Source organism: Gigantopelta aegis, chromosome 10 (assembly GCF_016097555.1).
Source record: "Gigantopelta aegis isolate Gae_Host chromosome 10, Gae_host_genome, whole genome shotgun sequence".
NCBI classification, from domain to species: domain Eukaryota; kingdom Metazoa; phylum Mollusca; class Gastropoda; order Neomphalida; family Peltospiridae; genus Gigantopelta; species Gigantopelta aegis.
This window is the reverse complement of record NC_054708.1, coordinates 38,183,727-38,209,777: the sequence shown is the minus strand read 5'-3', so window position 1 is coordinate 38,209,777 and position 26,051 is coordinate 38,183,727. Positions and strand designations below refer to the sequence as shown.

Here is a 26,051-nt window from a genome sequence, read left to right as displayed (position 1 = left end):
TTAAGTTCGGGCTAGTGAGAAACGCAAAACCACTCCTCTCGTCATCGCTCGATCGTGGGTTTTTTTCTTTCTTTCTTTCTTTTTCTCTCGGCTGAAATTTCGTTTAATAAATTTGATTGTGACGTTTGTCATCGAATAATATCAACAACGCAATGAGTATATAATAATAATCCACTTGAGCTAGGTCTGCAAACTGCAGTAACATGCTATCTCTACATCGTCACAGTTACAGCATGCATTGTTTACCTTTCCCTTTCAAGTTTCTGGCACAGGAAATAAAGTCTAATGACATGCGTGTTTTGATTGGTTAGACACGTCACGTGGTCGTTAATCTCGCACATGTTTTAGGCTAAGAACTTGGAAATCACCAATCGCGACGACAGGTTAATCTCAATCAAGTAAACCCCAGCCATGCTTTGAATTTCAGTGTTTGTTTTATTTGCCTATTGTTTTCTAATTTAACACTTCGCTAACATGTGGTTATCGGCAATCAGGAAAACAATTTACTTTAATGGTAACCGCATATGCAATGACTCGGCTTGGCCTATTACGTGTATCGGTTTGGATAATACGTCACAGCTGCTGATACAAGATAATACCTTTTTTGTTCATCAATTAACAACGGATTAGATGTCGCCGTTATATTCTTTTGATATCGGTCTGACACGGAATAATGCCCTGTATTTGGCATCACCGTTCCTGGCGACATAAATAGTAGGCCCTAAATATATAACCAACTACCAAATACACTGAACCATCTATTACCGTGTGTCACACTGTCGTACCCTCATTTAAATTTAATTATTTTGATAGTGTTTTTAGATACCAACCAAGAGTTTGCTCAATTATTTTTCCCCGGGGGGAGGGCAAAAACAAAAACGGGACAATGACGATGGATCACACTTGACAAAAGACAAAACGTACGACACGACAAAAAACTGAAAGTTACAACATGATTTAAGTTTTTGTTTTATTTTACTGTTATACTCGTAAATGTGTAATGTTACAAAAATTATATAAAAATCCAGTTATAATTGATCAGGAATTTGGGCTAGTGCTTTATCTTGGTGGGCTAGTGGTTTTCACAAACCCACTAGCCCTGTGGCTAGTGACTTTTCAAAATATTTGTCATACTCTGCCTTTACATTTCAGTACAATATTTTTGTGTGGCGTGTTGCACGTGTTCAAGAAACCAAGCACTCCCAAATATTGTGACTGGTACCATTAATTGTCTTCTATCACATCATGTTTTAATAATGTTATATACACTGGCATTTAGTACACATTTAAATATCTAAATTTTGCATTGTACCCGATAGGACATGATTTGAATTTATTTTTATTTTGGACCCAATAACCTGGTTCACATTCAGGGTTGTTTCACGTACTGTAAAAACACGGGAAATATTTGTTTATGTTTAAAACTAATTGTACTGATTTATAGACACAAGTATGTATCATCAATTTATACAACTTTAGAAACATTATACAATGTTTGTATCGATCACCTTGTTGGCGAAGATGGCAACAGAGAAAATACCAGGAATGTCTTTATTACTTTCACTTCATCAACACTGCGGTAAATTGAGAAACATTATACAATGTTTGTATCGATCGCCTTGTTGGCGAAGACGGCAAAAGAGAAAATACCAGGAATGTCTTTATTACTTTCACTTCATCAACAATGCGGTAAATTGAGAAACATTATACAATGTTTGTATCGATCGCCTTGTTGGCGAAGATAGCAACAGAAAAAATACCAGGAATGTCTTTATTACTTTCACTTCATCAACACTGCGGTAAATTGAGAAACATTATACAATGTTTGTATCGATCGCCTTGTTGGCGAAGATGGCAACAGAGAAAATACCAGGAATGTCTTTATTACTTTCACTTCATCAACACTGCGGTAAATTTAGAAACATTATACAATGTTTGTATCGATCGCCTTGTTGGCGAAGATCGCAACAGAGAAAATACCAGGAATGTCTTTATTACTTTCACTTCATCAACACTGCGGTAAATTGAGAAACATTATACAATGTTTGTATCGATCACCTTGTTGGCGAAGATGGCAACAGAGAAAATACCAGGAATGTCTTTATTACTTTCACTTCATCAACACTGCGGTAAATTGAGAAACATTATACAATGTTTGTATGGATCGCCTTGTTGGCGAAGATGGCAACAGAAAAAATACCAGGAATGTCTTTATTACTTTCACTTCATCAACACTGCGGTAAATTGGCAGAAAAAAAGAGTTTTTTTTGTTGTTTTCTTTAAATTTTACTTGTATCTTGAAGTTTGATTTGATTGAATTAAGAATTTAAAAGGATAACTGACTTTTTACAGGAACATACTGATATATATGATCAAGCATGTTCAATATTTGTTTGTTTGTTGTTGAATTGTTTTGAAACATGGTACAATTAAACGATCCTCTGGGACAGCTAGTCTTCACAAATTGTATTAAACTTTAAAAAGCTCAATAGGAATTTAACACTGAAAATAGCAGTGCTCTCTAGGCCGATATAGACCTCATTAGTTAAAATTATATGACTTGGCAGGTGAAATAGAAATTCACAGATCTGTTATAATTTACCACCCCCGAATGATTTGTGTATGATTACAGTATCTCGTCTACATATTAGCTTGTGATTCTGTTATATTTTAAAGTCATAATCCCAAATCCTCACATCACCCTATGCTGACTTACATGTATTTATAATTTTAATTAGGCCAACAGGATTTCACTATGTTAATTATTAACTGTTTGTAATTAGTGTTTTGTAGAAGAATATGCTATTATCAATCAATGCCAGGATGTTCCTTCTTGAAATTTGGTTTGTTTTCTATTGCAATAATGTTTAGGCAAGATTTTTAAATTTGTAATCATTATATCCAGAAATCTGTGGTTCCTGATAGGGAATAATAAATCAAAAATCAATGCAAGATTGCCCAGGAATCCTGTTTTCCGATGTTCTGCTGAGATATGTCCAGTATTTACAGAATTTTATCCTGCCTGGAAAAGACAGGGATATACATGTAACCTGGATCCCGCCGGGATGTGACCAGGATCCCACCGGGATATTGATTCTGCCAGGATATGGGATCTCATTAGAACAAACGGGAATCCCATAATTTTATCCCGGCAGGATCCCACCCAGAACCCAGTTGTATAGTATAGTATATATATATATATATATATATATATATATCAAGTTGAAATTGTACAATTTTTTAACACAGCATATATAATATATAATTTATTTTTAATGTTTTGCATGGTATAGTAGTTTCTTGATCACATGTAAAATTTTGCCACCTTTTAAAGTCTATACTGTGACATAATCATGCAAATAACTGTTAATAAATTTCTCTGATATTTGACTGATTATGTCTCCATAATCCAAATGGTAGTTCATATGTATTTGTATGTGCATGTTGAGGATATTAAACCTGAATTATTAACTTGAGTTTACATCAGTCACACTGATTTGTTCAGTACCAATACTACATGTAGGTTTTGGAGATAATTGGTTAATAAATGTTTCTGAACAAATAGCCTTGAATAGGTATTTTAATTGTGCTATATAGAACAGTTTAATGTAAATGATATTGAACAGGCAGCGATTTGGCTTATAAAAATGAATATAAGCAAACATAAATGAGCTAAAAAAATATCTTCCTTGTTGCTGTTTAAAATTCCACAGCTATTAAAACTACCACATTTCCCTTGGGCTTTTAATTAAAAATGAGCACTAAAGTGTGAAGTCAATTAATTACTCCCAGTCTGCCAGTAGTAGATACACATCATTTTCATTATAAGACAGCCACAAATTAAGTGATAAGGTAAAAAACACCTCCCATTCTCCTATAGAAGTTTTATTACCCCAATTAATAAATCTCTGCATGCATGCATACCTGTATCCCTTTGTACAGTGATATCTAAAGATGTGCTGTGTTTGTGTATTGCAGCAGTTGATGTGACAGAAATTAGTTTAGTTCATTTATATAATCAAAATACATTTATACATGTGGTGTTTTTTAAGTTGGTTTTATGAATAGGGGTAACTTCGGACTTTGTTAACTTCGGCCTGGTAACTTCAGACCCGAGTAATCTCGGACCCCATCGGCTTAGTTAAGAAGAATTCCGATGACATTTTTCTACTGGTCTTGACGACGCAGTGCCTAAGCAAACGTCGGTCTTACAAGGATGACAGGTACAGGGTTCGCATCCCGGTACCGGCTCCAGCTAGAGTGTGTTCTTAAGGGCACAACGGGCAGATGTAAGACCACTATACACCCTCCTTTTTTCTCATTAACACTCTCAATAACATATATCTACTAACAATTAACCACTGAGGTGTCTGCCATAACAAGTGTGCTTGAATCAGATCGCGCCTGACAGGTATCGCATGTCCATTGGATATCAGCACTTTCTCTAACAGCTTAACGGTAAAACTTCCGCGAGATACCCGTATTACATGTATGGTGTTGCCATAGATGACATTCGTCACATGGAATAACTTCTTGTCGTGGACGCAGAGTATTATAACATGATAAAAATGGATCTGGAACGTCAAAAGCAGCCTGCGTGTGCCATGTTTATGGATATTGGTATATGCACCTGTATAACAGTTAAGGTATATAATATATCACTGACGCGAGGCCATGTTTATTGAGTAGATCTGTGTTTTTGCGGGACTTGTTTTGGAAATTGATTAATCAGCTATTATTACCGGTACATTGATGTTGGTACTGCTGTGTTGGCTGAGGGTGCTTTGAACTGCATTAGGTATATGGCCTCTCCTTATGAACATTATTCTAATAGTGGGGTCATTTGATTGGTAATTAGTAACGATGAACGTCCAGATTACAGTTCACATACACTAAATGGCCTCACAATGCATTATTCACCAATGGCTAAATTTGGATTGTTTGATAGGTATTTAAATGCTTATATGCTGAGGATTCAAACATGCTTAATGTGAGCATAGCAGATCTGATTAAAATCAGGAACACCTACCAAATCAAACCATCCTAAGAAGGGCACGGGGTATGAGCAGAATAAATGTTTAAAAGTTAATAAACAAAATATACACAACAAAATATAACATGAATATATAATAATGTTTAATTAAATAAACTCATCTTGAAATAATAATATCAGGTTGTTTAACAACAAACTTTCATTTGCGTATAACCCAGATATAAGTTGCTTTCATTAATACAGAAGCCGAGATTACCGGTCAGAAATTACCTGGGGCCGAGATTACTCGGGTCCGAAGTTACCACGTTCCGGTTTTATCACACAAACTGTTTTAATATACAATATATGGCACAAATGTCCCTCCGTTACCGGTAATGGAGAAACAAGCCGGTTTTTAATTGGTCACAATAACTATATTTATATAATTAAAATAAAAAAACCCCAACAACTTATTAATACTTCTAAGCTATTAGCTTAGACATAATTTTTTTTAGAAAAGTCATGTTTTTCGCTAATGGAGGGACAACATGTAAGCAATGGACACCACAAGTATATTTTGATTAATTAATAGTAATTACTTATAAATATGTAAAGTAAAGAATGTTTTACAAGTTAAACTTGTTTATTTTGTATTCTAGATCCTTTTTAAAGGTACGGTCAACTCAACGGGCATGTTGGAAAGATGCATACCCGGACCACCAACACATACTGACACTTTAGCAAATAAAAAACGCGTAATTTTAGAGTTAATAAAAAACCATGATTATTCCTGCTAACTGGGGGCAGCCATTTTGTTTCATTTTTGTGACGTCCGGTGGGATAGCTTGGGGCGAAGTGACGTCAGCTCCTGACCATATCCTGTATGTACAGTGTAAACAAAAGCAGTAATTTTTGACAAGGCGCTTCTCTTTGATCAACCTGACTTGTAAAACAACATAAATGACGTAATAATATAATAAACTATTTAACTAAATATATTTCAAGTTGCATTAATGGAACAAAATGGGGTTATAGTATTTTTCTCTGTTAAATAATCCAAAGGAAAAAGGTACACTATTAGGCCTCTTTATATGCTACGTTGGAGCAAAAACAACAACCCACGATACCCAAGTGATAATTTTCTTTTCTTTGGGACTACGTAATAGGTCAGTTCTGTGGTTTTAGATGAAAAAGTCTACTTAATCAATAGTTTTACAGAACTATTTACAGTAATAAACCATGTCCATTACCATTTTAGGGGCGACAGGTAATATTCCACAATAACGGTATGTATTTTTGTGTCTAGACAGCTTCAATTAATTGGCTCATCTGGTTACCAATCAAATACACACCTGCCAATCAGGAATCACAGGTAGAAACAACTAACAGCATAGATCAATTAACTAAGAAAACACTCTGTGTATCATTTCAGTACATAGGTTAATGCATGGACAAAACATTGTTAATTATTTCGACTTGTTGTATAGCCACTTTGACAATGGTATTTTATTTTGTATTGAAAAATAATATATATAGTGCTGGATATACTTATTGCTGGCTTACTGGGATATGTATTATTACAAAACATTGCAATGTATGACTATTTATCATCCCACAAAAACCAGGTAGATTGTGTTTCTCTAGTTCTAAGGCTCATTCCTGATGTTACGCGTTAAGTATTACGTAACCACCAGCTCGCCAGAGGGCATACTCACTGAGATGGTACAAAATGGCTGCGCCCGTTGTATATAATAGCCGTCACATTTAACTGTTTTATTAATTAACTATACGATTATACTTGTTAATATTAAGCAATAATGTGCATTATATATCGTTGAATATGCATACCAGGCCAGATGCCTTAATTGTCCCTTCCTTTAAACTCTCTAGTACGTACTGTCTTAAAAAGGTATAAATTGTTGACAAAAAGCTACCGATACTCTTGTTGATCGAAGTTTAAAATGGGCATAACTTTTCAATGGCTAGGTGTATCTAAAACGGTAAACAGTTTTGGAGACTAAGACATAAATAGCTTTCTGATCATAGCACACAAGTTACTGAATTCATAAATAATTTATTGTCTCAAATGTGGCTTTTTGCTTGATCTTGCCCTATATATACTGGTATGAAAAACCACAGAGAGGCAAACATTCCTGATCATTAGGCCATGAAACCATACAGTGGAAAGAGGTAAGTAAATGGGTGTGTCGATTCATATATACACAAAGACTGACAAGTTCTGATGAAACACAATTTCCTGTCATGGTGAAAGACCAAACACAATAAGACCAACACACCCACCATTGAGAAAATGTAGGACAACATGCATCTCCCTCATTTATAAAACCTGAATATTTAATCTCAAAAAGTCTCTTTATAGCTTGATGAGAGAATCATTATTGCATGTATACATACATACATAACACATGAACTTTAGCTTGATGAGAGAATCACTATAGCATGTATACATATACAATTACATGTACATAATGGTGATTCGTACATAATACATTTACTTTAGCTTGATAAGAGAATCACTATTGCATGTATACATATCACTATTGCATGTATACATACATACATAATACATGTACTTTAGCTTTATGAGAGAATTACTATTGCATGTATATATGTACACAATTACATGTACATAATGGTGATTCGTACATGTATAATACATTTACTTTAGCTTGATAAGAGAATCACTATTGCATGTATACATATCACTATTGCATGTATACATACATACATAATACATGTACTTTAGCTTTATGAGAGAATCACTATTGCATGTATATATGTACACAATAACATGTACATAATGGTGATTACCTTCACAGGCAAGCCAATTCTAGGACTTTTCAAATTACGTGTCTTTTTCAAGGCAATTTCCATGACCCTTTCATAACTTAATCTACAAACCACAGATGATGTCATTACCACAAAAAGTTTTTTTTTTAAACATATTAATCAGTATTATTTAGCACAATATATGACTTTCATATTTTACTTAATTATTATAACAATAACTGTTTATCTTTCTTAAAACAGATAATTTTAATGTTCATAAAACAATCATTGGTCACACTGTAAGCATTAAATTAGGGTTCGGGGGCAGGATTTAGCTCAGTTGGTTGAGTGCTTGTTTGAGGTGCTTGCTTAATTGTGTCACAGGATCAAACCACTTCAGTGGATTCATTCAGCTGATTGGTTTTTTTCTCATGCCAACCAGTGCACCACAACTGGACAAATGCTGTGGTACATGTACAGTATGTGCTTTCCTGTCCGTGGTGACAGGTGATGATTAATTAATCAATGTGCTCTAGTGGTGTCATTAAACAAAACAAACTTTAAATACAGGGTTCAAGTTGGACTAATAATTTTGGGAGAAGTAGTGCAACAACATATACATGTATCTTTAAAAAAAGAAGTATATTTATTAATATTACCCATGTACCTACTTTATAAATAATATGTGAACACTACACACCATTATTAATGTTGAAAAATTATTTCAATGCATATATAATTATTGATATTAATTTAATTCACTTAATTTTACTATAATTCTTTTCTATAATCACAGGGGGTGCAATATATAGGTGCAATTTAGTCATTTTCAAACAAAAATATTTCAATAGCAATTTTGCATTAATTTTTCCAGGATTCTGAAAATAGAAGTGTAATATGCACCCTGTTTATTGTTATTATAAGGAGATGCAAAGAGACGTCATTGGAATGCTAACATCATACAACTTTAAAATTAGCCATGTTTACAATTACAATGCTTTTTGATATATTAACATAAAAAGCGGTCTATACGGTACTTACATACATGTAACTGACCACCTAGCTGTCATAAATTCTAATTTTCTTTTGTCAATTCAATAAACTAGAAATTCTTAAATACATGTATTACTGGTTGTACAATTAAACAAGTGATTTGTGAAAATCATATTTTGATGAATTGCGAAGCAAAAAATTATGTGTTTCACGTGTATTTGAAAAACGCTATGAAATGGTCTATTTATTAATTATATAAATCTTTTCTAGTTTTGACAATATCTTTCACTTTCTTTAATAGTTAGACAAGGACTAGGACGGTTTCGACATGACAACAGGGACGGTTTCGACATGACAACAGAGGTTCGCATAACACAATCTTTATTCCTAATATATGATATTGACGATACTGAAAAACACTCTGGTAATAAAACACACACACACACATATATATATATATAGACCTTGTCTTTTAAGATGCACAAGTGCGATCGCATTCATACAGTGCACATAATTTTAATCTGGTGAGTGTGAAAAATAACTCACGTTACGCTTAACAAACAACACACGTAAAATAGGGATCTAATTCAGTCAGTAGTACACACCTGAGACGCTTGGGTCATAGTTCTAATTGAACCACCTCCCCAGAACCAGTGGGCTTTTCCCATCCCAACTATCCTAATTATGTCCGTTGTACATAATAATGAAATTCAAGACATGTTTATCTGCACATTCATCAAACCATCTAACACTGAAAAGGTATCTATAATTGTGTGCATCAAATTATCTGAATAGTACATATTGTAATTAAAAACTCAAATTGTCTGCATCAGTATATGTCATAATTATATTTCTATAGCACTACTCCTGAAATGTTTTAATAACTCCATTCCTACACTAATGAACCAAACAACATAAAATTATAAGAAAACATTATTAGTTCATTGGTTAATTTTTTCAACATGTCTCTACATTTACATGCACCAATTACTTCATAAATTAATAATGCATAGTTTTTACTCGCCTTAGCATTTTGATGAGTGCGATTTTTCACTCGCCATGGTTTTTCAAAAGCCAAGTACTGTATATATATGTGTGTGTGTGTGTGTGTGTGTGTGTGTGTGTGTATATATATAGGTTATTACCAGAGTGTTTTTTAGTATCGTCAATATCATATATTAGGAAAAAATAAAAAAATTATTCCTAATATATGATACTGACGATACCGAAATACACAAGGGTAATAATCTCTTTATCATATAAGCTCAAGCTTAATGCAATGTGTTTTCGTAAACTGTACGCGCAACTTTAATTCCAGTCCGCCATTACTATATATTCAAATGACGTAAGAATATGTGGCGCGGTGTATTTTTTAATGGAAATGATGTCAAACTCGAATGACGTCATTCTGGATGTCCTTACATCAAAATAAAGTTATGCCTAACATTTTTTGTTTTCTGAACGCTGGACAGCTTTCAGTGTCAAATTGCCATTGAAATGTTTTTATTTGATGACTATGAATGCACACGTCAATCATGGAGTGTCACCCAAGTACGTTTGCTTAAATGTCAATAAACCTAGTGCCGAGACATCGACTAATTTACATCTAATTTGCAAAGTTACCAAATTCTTAAAGTATGTAATCTGAAAAATATTACATACTTTGATTGCACTGAAAATGTAAGATATTATATGATTGTATATATATATATATATATATATATATATATATATATATATATATATATATATATATATATATATATATATATATATACACACACACACACATATATACACACACATTATATTATATATTATATATACATATTATATATACATGTATATACATATAATATTAAAATATATATATATATATATATACTCTTCAAAAACAGAAGCTTGACATTGGTAAAAATAATGCTATCAAATTATTTTTACAGAGAAGCATGTACATCATGAAGTTCTGTAACTTTGCATGCCAGACCCTCCATTGGTGGGGCATAAAAGGCCACATCAGCAGTGATTCAAACAGACCGCATAGTGACACTGTAGGTAATGCAATAATGCCAAGATTGACGTCAGCTTAACGCAACAATGCCATTGGGAGATTGCAAGCAGGGGCAACTCAACAAGCTGTGGCAAGGCACTTTGGCATCTCCAGACAGACCATCTCTGCATTATGGGCACGGTACAACACCAAAGTGTTAATGACAGGCCAAGGTCAGGTTGTTCAAGAGTAACCACTGCTACTCAAGATCCATAAATCTGGGTGTGTCATCTTCAAAACTGAACAGCAACAACCACAGTTACACAAATCCCTGGACTATGCAGAATTTCTGATCAGACAGTTTGTAATCGACTGAGGGAGGCAGGAATTGTTCCTAGAAGACCAGTGTGACTTAACATTTTGACCCCATGTCACTTAGTGGAATGTCTGCATTGAGCTGGACATGTGCCAGGTGGAGGACTGTTTTGTTCTCAGAAGTCTCCTGCCACGATGGACGCACACATGTCTATACTGCATGCAACAAGTCAACCATTTTGGTGATGGCAGTGTCATGGTGTGGGCAGGAATCCAGCATGGTGATACGACGGCTCTTGTGCATGTGGCAGGTGCACTAACAGGCATCAGATATCGAGACGGGATACTGCAGAATCACGTCATTCCGCACATGAACATCAACTTTGTGGACCGTTCAAGCACACAAGGACCCCCCTCGTGACACGTAGCCAATCGGCTTTATGGGAGGGTGCATGTAATTAAGAGGAACTAACTATAAACAATAAGGATAATTTATTTGCATAACACCCGCATATGGGAAGAGCAAAAACAACAACATAATATACATTTATCTACAGTAACAATAACATAAATATACATTAATTACACGAACAAATATCTGCATTGTCAAATACATATACTCTTTAAAAAAAGAAAAGAAACTTGATATTGGTAAAAAAAAAAAAAATGCTATCGGATTATTTTTACAGAATTAAAGACATGGTAAAGACAATCAAGTAAGTGAGCGAATGCTGATGCAAAAACACCAGAAAACACGTCTGATTCGCATAAATGTAGCCATAGTCAACGTTTGTACTGAAATGCAAAAACGCAACCCTCACGTTCTGTTGGTGGGGCATAAAAGGCCATATCAGCAGTAATTCACAGAGACCGCATAACGACACTGTAGGTAATGCAATAATGCCAAGATGGACGTCAGCTCAACGCAATAATGCCATTGGGAGATTGCAAGGAGGGGTAACTCAACAAGCTGTGGCAACACTTCGGCGTCTCCAGACAGACCATATCTGCTGTATGGGCACGATACAAACCACTCAAAGTGTTAATGACAGGCCAAGGTCAGGTCATCCCAGAGTAACTACTGCCGCTCAAGATCGATACATCCGGGTGTGTCATCTTCGAAATCGAACCACAAGAGCAACAACAACAGCGATACAAATCCCTGGACTACGCAGAATTTCTGACCAGACAGTTCGTAATCGGCTGAGGGAGGCAGGAATTTTCCTTAGAAGACCAGTGCAACGTAACGTTTTGACCCCACGTCACTTAGCGAAGCGTCTGCAGTGGTGCCATCAGAGGGTGAGATGGACACGAGCCAGGTGGAGGACTGTTTTGTTCTGAGATGAGTCCCGTTTTTCCTGTTACGTGCTGAAGGACGCACATGTGTCTATAGACGTCGAGAGGAAAGTTATGCTCCAAACTACGTGCAAGAAGTCAACCGTTTTGGTGGTGGCAGTGTCATGGTGTAGGCAGGAATACATCATGGTGGTAGGACGGCTCTTGTGTATGTGGCAGGTGCACTGACGGGCATCAGCTATAGAGACGAGGTCCTGCAGCATCACGTCGTTCTGCACATGAACGTCAACGGTGGAATGTTTCAGCATGACAGTGCCAGACCACGTGTTAGTCAGGAGTTTCTGCAGAGCCACAACGTCCAGACATTACCTTGGCCTGCCCGTTTGCTGGATTTAAACCCAACAGAACATCTATGGGATGTACTGGATCAGCGCATGCACCGAAGGAATTCACCACCCCAGACACTTCCACAACTTCTTACGGCACTGCAGCATGAGTGGCAGAACATTCCACAATGTGTTGTGCAAAAACATTTGATTGTTTCCATGCGTCGCCATTGTCAAACTGACATTTTGCCCACCCCTATGTCACACATATGCATGCCTGTGTACATGTTTCAGGTGGATTCCCAGAGATACTGTTTCGGACATGTATAGAGTAATCCTCTTCCCATGGCATCTTGATCTTTGGTTGCTTGTATCATGTCTACCAGTGCTGTTTTTTTTTATTAAACTTTGAAAATCAATGTCAAGTTTCTTTTTTTCAAGAGTATATATACATGCTGACATTTCAAAACACAAAGCATGATATACATTTAAGTTCAGCCACAAAAAAAAGAAAAAAGGACCATTACGAGAGCCATGAGAATGTACCTGCAGAGGGTCTGTATCTGTCCTATATTCCACACTCTCAGTCTCATCCTGTGACTGTGATCTTTCATCCTGTAACTGTGATCCATCATTAATCTTCTCACATACATGAAACGGTCTGCAAAGAAATGATTAAACAAATTGTCAGCCGCTTAGCATAAATGGCAAAAACTGACTTTACAAACAGAAATAAATTCTTTAAAAATGTTTTGAATTTTTTCTTGTCGTTCTTAAATTGTTCAAATACATTTCTCCTGAGTAAGCATTGTGATCATTATATACTCTGCATACATGTACTGGCAGCCTTAACCTTCAACCAGCCTTGGTGGCGTCGTGGTTAGGCCATCGGTCTACAGGCTGGTAGGTACTGGGTTCGGATCCCAGTTGAGGCATGGGATTTTTAATCCAGATACCGACTCCAAACCGCAAGGCTCAATGGGTAGGTGTAAACCACTTGCACCGACCAGTGATCGATAACTGGTTCAATTAACAAAGGCCATGGTTTGTGCTATCCTGCCTGTGGGAAGTGCAAATAAAAGATCCCTTGCTGCCAATCGGAAAGAGTAGTCCATGTAGTGGCAACAGCGGGTTTCCTCTCAAAATCTGTGTGGTCTTTAACCATATGTCTGACGCCATATAACCATAAATAAAATGTGTTGAGTGTGTCGTTAAATAAAACATTTCTTTCTTTTTCTTTCCTTAACTGTCAATATGAAGTTTTATATGTATAATACCAACTGTGAGGGTGCATAAAATGACAATAATGTGGCCCAAATGAAGAATGGAATGCAAATTATAAACATTTTTTAGTAGAATATTGGAAATACATGGTGAAAAGCTTTCAGGATATCTCATTTTGCTTGAATGTCGTCATTGGTTTTGTCCAAAAGATTTCTCAAGCGATGAAGGGTGGGCAGCTGAAATAATGAATTTTCATCTGAAGTATACAAGATGGGGCAAATCCTCAAATTAGGGCAAAAACTATCAAACAATTTGGGCAAAATGAAACCACCATGTACATGTATTTCCATCATTCTACCCACAATATTAGTTACAATGTATTAAATGTAAAAATGCATAGTGATTTGTTTGCAACTCTAGATATACATGCATGTAGCTGTTTGGTAGAATTAATGCTAATTAATATATGAATAAATGTTATAATCCAGATTTTGGCATTTTCATTTAGTTCAGGCAAAAATCAGACGGCCCCGCTACAAGTATGCAAGCCCATAAACCTATGATTTTCATTATTTAATTGTCTCTGATGTCCGAAAGTAGGTCTGGTTCTCTAACAACAGAGTACTCTTAGTCCTTTAGCAGAGACTGAAAAAGAGCCTTATGATAGCTAAATTTTTGAGTAACCAGGGCCAGAAGTATAACATTTGTCACTATCGCTGAAATTAATCTCTAAGGTGTGGAGTGCATGAAAATACAAGATGACATTTTTCTGAAGTTGGTGCGAACAAGACGGCAACCGTTTTTCTAAATAGCTGTCAGATCATCATCAAAACTGTATATCTTCAGGACCCCGTTCCACGAAAGAATTGCATGTAGCAAAGTTTAATTAGAGTGACTTAAAGTGAGTTTTACAACCGGCACCATACACTTTACAGCTGTTCCACAAATTAAGCAACCTTACGGTAGTCATAAGTACCCCTTTAATGATTAAAATCTTCTTTGCAAAGAAGTGTGAATTAGTTAAATAATAAATTGGTTACCGACTTTTCAGAACATCTTGGATGTATTCGCTGGTATCAGACAGGGTCACATCCATGAAGTAACTTTGTCAGTTTATTTGATAAGCGATAATTGCCAAATGCATAAGACTTCTCTCCCGTATTTTCGTGTGGAAGTCATACATATGGCCTAGAATATTTTTCATCAAACGCTGAGTTTCATAAAAGGTATTTGGTATATATATAATCAATTTTTACACAAAAAGTTAGTATCCTTCTTAGAAAATGACAAAACTGATATCTAACTATCATTTGATATCTACATTAGTGGCTTACAACTGCCTTGTACCTTCACAGTAATTCATGATGATAGTGAGCTATACGCTGCGCTGTCGAATAGGCCGGCGATCGTAGAAAAAATTTAGGTGGGTGTTTATAGTGATAGCAGCACTTGCTAATATAGTGGGCCAATGCAGAACTACAGCACTTTGAAATGTGATCTTGATGTTAAAGCAGATATTTATGGGCTCAATGTGTTCATTAAAACTGTCTCTAATACTGTCAGATATTGTGTTAACTAATGGCTGACTAAAAGGATGGTACATGTAATTATGGTATCAAAATCTAAAAATATTTTTAACACAACTTAGAAAAACCTAATTTTATGTCAAATGTTAGTTTTAGATTGTTAATAAGTTAAGTTAGCATGTTTTAAAAAATATTAAAATAAAATATAAGTGCAAATTGTAAATAATTGTATAAATAGGTAATAACTGGTTACTGTCTTAAGATATCAGCTTTATCCTGCAAAGGTTAGAATGGCAAATGCAGTGAGGCTCTGCTAAGCTGCATTCGCCATTCGACCTGAGCATCCATTCTAGTAAACGTATCCATTCTTGTAAACAAAAGTGTAACACGTACCATACCGTAAACTAGAAAGTGTGGTGGTTTCTAACTGCAATGAGGCACATGCATTTGAGAAAAAGAAAACCTTTCTGTGCCTGCACAGTTCATCATTTTTAATTATTAAATTTAAAGCTACATGGTAAAACATGTTTCCGAAATATGCAGTGGACGTTGATTGATATTTTCTAAAAGGAAAAATTCAGCTTAATTAAATTGTCAAGAGCAGTCAGCTTTCTCCCATAATCGTTAACAGCATTTGATGTCAATATAGATAGGTATTATGTTCAAACCAGTGAATAGTTTGTAAAATATTAATTTTCTAATGAACTGATTCTTAATTAAAATAACTGATAAATACACTCAAAATTATTTACAGTTGCTCTGAATAGACTATATTTACTATTACCGAGTACTATATTCATAGGGGCACAAAAACACAACGTACCTTTCGTAAATGTTTTTAAATAATAAAAATTATAATCACTAAAAAATAATTAAATTTTCTTTGCGTGTATATACACTTTACGGCAATCTGATTGGTCCAGAGGTGCTTACTTTTTTTTGTTCGTATCTCGATGAACCGAAAAATTTTAAGCCAGCCTACTACCACCTCCCCCCCCCCCCCCCCCCCCCCCCGAGTCGCACTACTTTTGTGCAACAAGCCGGATTATTCTGGCAATCATATTTAGATCTTTTGAAGAAAACACACGTGAAAGCTACAAAAAATGCATACAATAAATTAATGGAAAATCCTATAGCAGAGTAGACATGTAGATATATACGCATTGATTTTTAAAAAAACAACACCCAAAAACCCCAACCTCTTCGCTAATCATGACATGAGACTTGGTCTGTGGCCAAAGAAATCATGTAGGAAACTTCACTTCTGCTGTAACTTACTTGTAAGGGATGTTTACAGCTGTTGGCGAAAATTAAACGGTTCCACCAACAGCATACTGTAAATGTTAGACACGTTCTCTTCGTTCACTTCCATAAAATATAAACTAAACACGAATAGGACAATTCCTTCCAATATAACTAAATGATCCGTAAAAATGCACAGCAGCTAGAGGAAATGACGTCATTTACCAAAAAAATCACCTAATTCAAATGATAGTGAATGAACGTTCGCATTCTTACGCGACATAAGTATCAATGATGTTTACACAAACAATACTACAGGCGTATTTAAAGCTAAACAAAATAAATTCAGTTATGTATTGTTAAAGTATGCATATAAATTTAATTATAAGATTTGACCGCAATTATTTTTTGCTTCATGTAAGTATGAACCGAAAAAACGATGTGCACACTTTTGTATGACCCTCTATGCGGACTCATACATGTGCACATCGTTTTTTTCGGTTCATACTTGCATGAACCAAAAAATAATTGCGGTCAATTCTTAAAACAATTCTAACAATAAAAACTAATTGATTTGACATTGTTGATCTGGCATGTGTGACTCACTGTGAGGCCATGTGATATGCATCAAATGTTAATTCTAGGGGTATAATGAATACACATGGTGGTAAATACAATACTTATCACGAATATGAGGTGACAAATACAAATATATGTATTCATGTCCATGAATACAAAAGTGAAATTATTTTGCAGAAAGGAAGAACAGTATTTTTCAAAAGTAAAAACTGATTAATCATGGATGTGTCCATTGTGTTCCAGAATCATGTTATATTTAAGGAACATTAACATCTCTACATTTTCACAGTAAAGTGCAGCTCTGCACTGCTACCACATCCCTAGCATTGCTGAACACACGCTGGCTTGGCATACTTGTTGCTGGGATCCTCAGCCTTAAATCTTGCAAGTTCATCCTCGATTATTTGAATTTAAACACTTGCATATTGAAGTTAGTAACTGTTACATAGGATGCACTAGTTAACAAATATGCTTGCCCGTGACTCAAGTTAGGAACGTAACTTGTAAGGTTGGTTGAACAATATAATGCGAAGTCATTCATCTTTTTTTTTTACAGAAGCGAAATCAATACATGTATACATAGGGTACCAGTTCAATTTAATGCTTTGAATAAAAAAGGATTGGTCTATATACAAAACAGGTCCGGAAATTATCAAAACAATAGAATCGGTATTGCATTTTGGAATTTTGTTAAGTGTTAATTAGAAACATAAATCATACAGTTAGCATTACATATATATGTATTTGTGTATTCGGTTCAGCTAGAAATGAATACGCACACAGCTATGATACAGATTGGTGTTCAGTGCACCGAATATTCGAGTATATCGTTATACACCTAGATAGTTAATTTATCTTCCTCCATTTTAACTAAATTTCTACAAACCAAGTGGACACTATATCAGTAATTTTAAGGAATATAAACAAGTATGGTATCAGGTTGTTTCGCCCTTATTCCCGATCGCCCCGTGTCGTTTTGCCCCCATGTTTATGTAGGGAATACCTACATGTCGATTGTGAATGAGGAATAAATTTGTTTACGTGACTCTATAGTTGCAAATCAGATATAGGTTATCAGTTTGTAACCCTTTATCAACCATAAACACCATTTATATACATGTATATGTTATTATGTGCAATATTTTTTAAAAACCCACCATCCCAGTTCCTAAGTGCCTGATGTATTTTATATTAATAAGTACAAAGACTAGCCTACACAATGGCATATTAGTTATAAAGTGATTGTCAGTATCTGGCAACATTATAATAGTTTCTAACATTTCTGTTTCTGTGCTCGACTGTGGACAGTTTCGGCAGACTGGTAACAATTTGCTTAATAATTAAAAAGGCACGGTTTAACCAAACACATTAAAATTTGGAGGATAACTAGTTACGGTAACAAAGAAAATTGTGCTAATTTTAGCTTTTTGTAAAAGTTTTATATCTTGCTTTGGTGTGTGTGTGTGGTGGGGGGGGGGGGGCGCTTTTTTGCAAATTTGCGAAATTGGCCTCTGTAATATCCATTGACGTGTCATGTTTACATCTATGCTGAAAAAGATTTATGATGAAATATTAAAATGTCCATTTGCTTCAATTTACATTAAAAAAGTCATTTAAAAAATGTTTATTGTATGCTATATATGGCATTGTTGTTGTCCTTATTATTAAAATAATGCGTATTTTGTTGTTAAAATGTTTTAAAATAATGTGGGTTTTGTGGTTTTTCAAACAGATTTTGTGAGAATATACTCATTTTGGGTACAAACTAAGAGTTCCCCGTAGGAAATCACATACAGATGTAATCATTGAGCGAGTCTACTGTTTGTTTAATTAGCAGCTCAGAGAAACTGAGGGTACAAGAGAATCTTGCAGGGTATTATCTGCTTAATTAGCAGTTTAAAGAATCTGAAGGGATATTTACTCCTGGTACCCCCTCCTGCCCCGGAACCACCCACTGGCTGTCAGAGGCTGGATCCGTGGTCGGCGTGCCTCAACCTTCATTGGATATGGGCAGGTAAATAGAGTTCCCATTCCTAGTGTTTCTGCCAGAAAGAAATTTTTTGGTATGGCGCTATGGAATTGAATGCAACTATAGTCAACAGGAGGTATAGGGAGCCTCCCCCAGAATAAAAATGGGTTATGTTTAGGGTTAGGGTTAAGAAAATCATACAGTAATGATAAGCATAATTGATTTTGTGAAAAAGTTATTTTAAAATAAATAAAATTTGGGTATGGCGCCATACCCGTTTTATCCTCTGGCAGAAACCCTGCATTCCCACTCCTGGTACAATATAACCTTACAGGGCATTGTCTGCTTAATTAGCAGGTCATCCTTAGCATGAGTAGCCTATGTGATTACTTGAATTTGGACCTCTTCTACTTTAAAGTATAAGTTGGTATTATGTCACAGATAGGCACAATATTCTTTTCTTGATTTCGAATAGAATCAGTATTAAACAAATATATCTTTGTAGTATAATGAGTAATTACTGTAAAAACAAGAATATTATAAATGCTGTGGATCTTGGGCAAATATATCACTCTGAATTCTGCAAACGACTACATGAAATCAAGTCATATCCTTTCACCCCTCTTGTAGAATATTCCATAAAAAGTCAAAATGGCAACCGGCACAAAATTACATGCTTTTTGCCCTATGCGGTCTCAGCGAAGTCGATATAGGTGACATGGTTATCATCTAGTATGTGGAATCAGTGTCATTGTAATAGTTTTTTCAAGATTTCTGTCTGGACAAAATGTGGGTAAAATCTAATGAAAAATAAAGGTAGGAGCAATTTATTGTAGTTGTCAACATTTTGTTTCGGACTTTACGTTTAAGTCTACAACCTTGTTGCCTGTTAAGTGACTATTACGACAAAATTATGGGTAAAATTATTTTTTATATACCTAATTTTGCATACTAGTACCACCCTTAATACAATAGGGGCGAAACGACTCATAATGGATGACGAAATAACTCATTCTAAGGGCGAAATGACTCGGGGTGAACAGGAATAAGGGTAAAACGACTCGGAGTCGAATAGGAATAAGGGCCAAACGACCCGGATTCAACAAGTATGACTTAGTGAAATTAATGGTTTTAACTTTTAGGGGTACAAATGTAAATTTTTGTACCGGGTATTTGGATACTAAATTTTACATGTAGGCCTACTAGTACTTGTCTGAACTTTATTGTTAAGGTCAAGAGAATGAAAATTATAGATTTGCGTTCGAACACTTATTTTAAAAACACATGAGGCTGTTTTTCCTTTTTCATTATTCATTATTTTTATTGATCTATTATTTCCATAGTAGATTCAAGTCCAAATGAGGTCTTTGACATGTTTGAAGGTGGAATAAAAACTAGTGAATTTTTTTTATTTCATTTTTATTGACTCGTCTAACTAGCTAGCTATAGGGCCGACATGTATATGATTCAGTGTCTCCTTTGGATTGGTGGATCAAGGCGCTCCTCGCACTGAGGATAAGTATCTTCGACACCATGGAAGTATTCTCCGCACTGTATACAGCAGGGCTCATATCCACAAGCACAGTACAGCTTCTCTATGTGCCATAATGTGGTTGAGGCAGTCATGATCCTCCACGATCCTTCACAATCATTAAGTGACTTTTTTGTGCAAATAATGATTTTTTTTGTAGATAATGAAAATTTTCAGCGGTACCTTTCACGGCATGCAGGCAATGGACGCAAATCTATAACTTTCATTCTCATGGCCTAATGGAAATGTTCCCAAACTGAACTAAAACCTGACAAATGAATACAAGCAGATGACAACAAATTGGATGTTGATTGTGCGAACCATCACCGCGCACAAGAAAAAAAACCAAACGGGGTTTGAAGCAGTTAGGGACATTGACCAGGTCCATAGCTAGCCCGAGTACTCTGACTGTAAGAGAGCTAGACGGACATTTGGACATAAACACGCTCTCATTACAGTCAGAGACCAGCCTATGTCTTTTTTTGGCAATTCCTGACTACCAAACGGTAGGCAACGAGTCCCGCTCTAATACCACAACAATCCTATGTTTGACGTCAAATACCTTTACATCAATCATTTTCGAGTTAAGTGATACAAAAAAATCCACATATTAATCACTAATACACATACTACAGAAAGAAACCCGACAGCACCCACATTCAGCTACGCTTCGTGACACTCCGTCGCAACAATTGCAAAGCTCGGCGATCTATTTCGAGACGTAGACCACGTGATCGCGCACTGGGCGATTCCGCCTTGTGCAGCAGTTACAGGGGCCGTCTCATATCAAGCGAAGTTACAACATGGAAGAGTTGGCTAATGCCGTTTTGGATGAATTTGGATTTCATTATGTCATTAAACCAAAACAATTACACATTATTGATTCCATTTTGAATTTGAAGGATACATTTGGGGTGTTATCGACAGGATACGGCAAAAGTATGTGCTACGTACTGCCTCCTCTTATGAGACGACCCCTGTAACTGCTGCACAAGGCGGAATCGCCCAGTCTCGAAATAGATCGCCGAGCTTTGTAATTGTCGCAACGGAGTGTCACGAAGCGTAGCTGAATGTGGGTGCTGTCGGGATTCTTTCTGTAGTATGTGTATTAGTGATTAATATGTGGATTTTTTTGTATCACTTAACTCGAAAATGATTGATGTAAAGGTATTTGACGTCAAACATAGGATTGTTGTGGTATTAGAGCGGGACTCGTTGCCTACCGTTTGGTAGTCAGGAATTGCCAAAAAAAGACATAGGCTGGTCTCTGACTGTAATGAGAGCGTGTTTATGTCCAAATGTCCGTCTAGCTCTCTTACAGTCAGAGTACTCGGGCTAGTCCATAACCTACAGTTTTAATAAGAGTTTTAATAAGAGTTTAAATAAAATTTTACTTTGTGGTTGTTGGATATGTAAGAAATTGTTTCAACAACAATAAATAAAAATAAAATAAACAATGCTGAGTTTGAGATAATGTTCCCATCCCGATCAATTTTAAAACAGTTCTTACGATCCCGACATCACAATGAATGATTCAATGACGTTTCAAACATCGTAAAAATTATAATCTTGTTTTGCAATTTTAAAACATCTATAAAGACTGTTTACCTTTGAAAAATTGTGACCAGTACCAATACAATAACGAATATGAATCCTTTGGTCATTTTCCATCACAATCGTTGGCAAATATTACAAATCCAATAAAACATGCATAGTCTAAACAACTTTATACCAACGTGTTTTGGTAGTCATTTATATTGACGTGTAGGTAGTAAGTACGCATGCTCGTTGGAAAACCCCTTTAGAATAGACTGTTTCTTTACATACATGTGCCTTCTACCAGCCAATTCCTAGCAGCCAATTACGCTAGCAGCCAATTTCAGCAGACACGCATGGCGACGTTCTAAACTCCGGACTCATACGCCGTTCGATTGTTACCTGTATTTCCCCACATTCTTTAAACACACTGTTATGCTAATTATTAGTATTCACTTTTAAAGAGTATCTTATATAAAAAAATTTTTTAAAAAACACAAAAACAAAATAACAACCAAGACTCATTTTCATAGTCTTATTGTTACTAATATCCGTATAAATACAATTTATCTAATAATAAGAATCAAGTAGCATTTTAAAAGTCTGTATGTTCTATACTAAGATGGGTATCCCTACGGTATCAGGTCGTTTCGTAACCATACCGTTTCGTACCATACCGGTTCGTACCCAAAAGCATACCAGTTCGTACCCAAAGGCATACCAGTTCGTACCCACATTTGTACATGTTATTTAATGAAAAACAAAACAACAAAAATCCAAGCCAACTGCATTTTAATAATTAGCGATTAGAAATTGTCACGAAGAATCATGTTAAGCGAAGTCAGCTTATTTGTTGATATATTTCAAACACATAAAAAGTTTTCTTTTTACATGACAAAAACATTTTATGTACAAACATAATAATATTTACAAACATAGTAATATTAACATAATTATATAATTATATATAGAGATATTGAAACCCAGTACATTCATACAATTGTATTTATGGTAAAGGTAAATGTGAAATTAATAAAAACGTATATGTTGGTATATTTCTCAAGACTTTCAAAATGTGACTTATTCCCTATTTAGCACCGAGTCCTTCAATTATTGACAGGTGAAAGTAGCATTATGAACTTTTAAATTTGCATATGACATGCAATTTGCATACCGTTATTACACGGGTTAATACAATCAAATATTAAATGGGTTTATGACAAAAGAATTACTCTTTGGCTACGAAAAGGTATGCTTTTTGGTTACGAAAAGGTATGCTTTTTGGTTACGAAAAGGTATGCTTTTTGGTTACGAAACAGCATGCGTCAGTGATGCACAGCACATAATTGCTCATTTAATGCTTATAAAAGATACTGAGTGATTATTACAACACATTTTTTGCTAAATGTTACAATATGTTTGTAATATAACATTATAATTGTGTATTTAAAAAATATATTAATGTTAGGTGTAATGTATGACATTATTTAATTGGTTACGAACTGGTATGCTAGTGGTTACGAAACGGTATGGTACGAACGGGTTTGGGTACGAAACGTCTAAAAAACATCCCTACTACATACCCATAGGCCACACCCCGTCAAATTCTTTATAATGGCTAGCAGACACAGGTTGAAGTTTCTACTATCGCAGTTTCGATACAAAATACACATATTTCTCGGCCGCTCTGTAATAAGAATCAAGTAGCATTTTAAAAGTCTCTATGTTCTATACTAAGATGGGTATCCCTACTACATACCCATATAGGCCACACCCCGTCAAATTCTTTATAATGGCTAGCAGACACAGGGCGAAGTTTCTACTATCGCAATTTCTATACAAAATACACATATTTTTCGGCCGCTCTGTAATAAGAATCAAGTAGCGTTCTGAAAGCATGTATGGTCTATATTAAGATAGGTATCCCTACTGCATACCCATATAGGCCAAACCCCGTAACATTCTTTATAACGGCTAGCAGACACAGGGTAAAATGTCGAATATCTCAATTTCTATACAACATACGCATATTTCTCGACCGGTCTGTAATAACTATCAAGTAGCGTTTTAAAAGCCTGCATGTTCTATACTAAGATGGGTATCACTACTACATACCCATATAGGCCAAACCCAGTCAAATTCTTTATAACGGCTAGCCGACACAGGGTAAAATTTCTACTATCGTAATTTTAAAACAATACACACATATTTCTCGGCCGCTCTGTAATAAGAATCAAGTAGTGTTTTAAAAGCCTGTATGTTCTATACTAAGATGGGTATCCCTACTACATACCCATATAGGCCACATCCACCCTATGTCTGCTAGAGCATACAGGCTTTTAAAACGCTACTTGATTCTTATTACAGACCGATCGAGAAATATGCGTATGTTGTATAGAAATTGAGAATTTCGAAATTTTACCCCGTGTCTGCTAGCCGTTATAAAGAATTTGACGGGGTTTGGCCTATATGGGTATGTAGTTGGGATACCCATCTTAGTATAGAACATACAGCCTTTTAAAACGCTACTTGATTCTCATTACAGTGCAGCCGAGAAATATGTGTATTTTGTATAGAAGGTGAGATAGTAGAAACTTCAATAAAACAATGAAAATGTGTCTTTGTTTTTGTGGGGTTTTTTAAAAATTTTTATAAAGATACTCTTTAAAACTCTAAAATCCTTAAAGGGACACACCCTAGTTACGTTTATTTGTTAACCATTACGGCGTTGTTTTTCGCTATTAAACCCCATTTTTCACAAATAAAATTGCACTTTACTTACATTTTATTATTTAGAATACACATTTCCATTCACCTGAAGTGCTTTTTGGTAATCCTGATGTTTGTAAAACCACGAAATGCATTTTTTGCATTTTTTCATAAGACGTGTTGTCGAGAAAAAATCGTTAAGCAAGCGAGGTCTAATCTATTTTTAGAGAGATATTTCCATTTCAATGTCACAGACGTTGGTATATCACGTGACCGTTATCATTTTGGTTCGGTTTGTTTTCTCGTGCACGGTTCGCGCAATCAACATCCGATTTGTTGTTGTTCATATGTGAGATTTTTCTTCACAGTTCGTGAACATTTTCAGTAACAATAAAGTTCAGACAAGTAAGTGTCTCAATACAAAACGTTACAAACCCTTAAAACCAATAATTTTGCTAAGTCTTACAATATCTGGAGAGAGGATACAACTAGGACAGAACAGTTGGAACATGTCCAGGAGAGGTGAAACGAACGCACCCCAAGTCTGTGAAATTTGTCGTGACGTAGGCATTGTTGTGCTTCGAGCGATATCTATCGGTGACATCAGAATACTAACTTTCAAAATTATTTCAAGCAATTGGGACATGGGGATTCCCATGGTATTTATCGATATAAAACCTGCTTTTTCACTCCATTTGATAAAAACGTGATCTAAGTGTGTTACAGGTTTGTAACCAAATTATAATTTATTTTCGCTGGATGGAACTAGGGTGTGCGGCTTTAAGTTATAGTGAATACTAATAATTAGGATAACAGTGTGCTTAAAAAGTGTGAGAAATACAGGTAACAGTCGAAAGGCGTATAAGTCCGGTGTTTAGAACGTCGCAATGCGTGTTTGCTGAAATTGCCTGCTAGCGTAATTGGCTGCTAGAATCCGCTCGGTCCTTTTACTCGTGCTCGTTTTGGTCTCACTACACAGATGTCATCTGTCATTAAAACCCATGTTAAATTGCCCAACTTCAAATGCAGATTGCCAATATAACGGTTTCTCCT

General features: G+C 35.5%; 1 protein-coding gene across 1 annotated transcript in view; it reads right to left on the bottom strand.

Annotated features, from left to right (window-relative positions):
- Nucleotides 1–22,527, bottom strand: part of LOC121382989 (SUN domain-containing ossification factor-like) — a 103,489-nt gene extending 80,962 nt beyond the window's left edge. The window contains exons 1-2 of the mRNA XM_041512708.1: nucleotides 22,362–22,527; nucleotides 13,229–13,343 (exon numbers count right to left, since the gene is read on the bottom strand). Coding sequence (XP_041368642.1) covers nucleotides 13,229–13,343; nucleotides 22,362–22,417 — 171 coding nt within the window. The 5' untranslated portion in view covers nucleotides 22,418–22,527. The remainder of the gene's footprint in view (nucleotides 1–13,228; nucleotides 13,344–22,361) is intronic.
- Nucleotides 22,528–26,051: the final 3,524 nt, after the last annotated feature.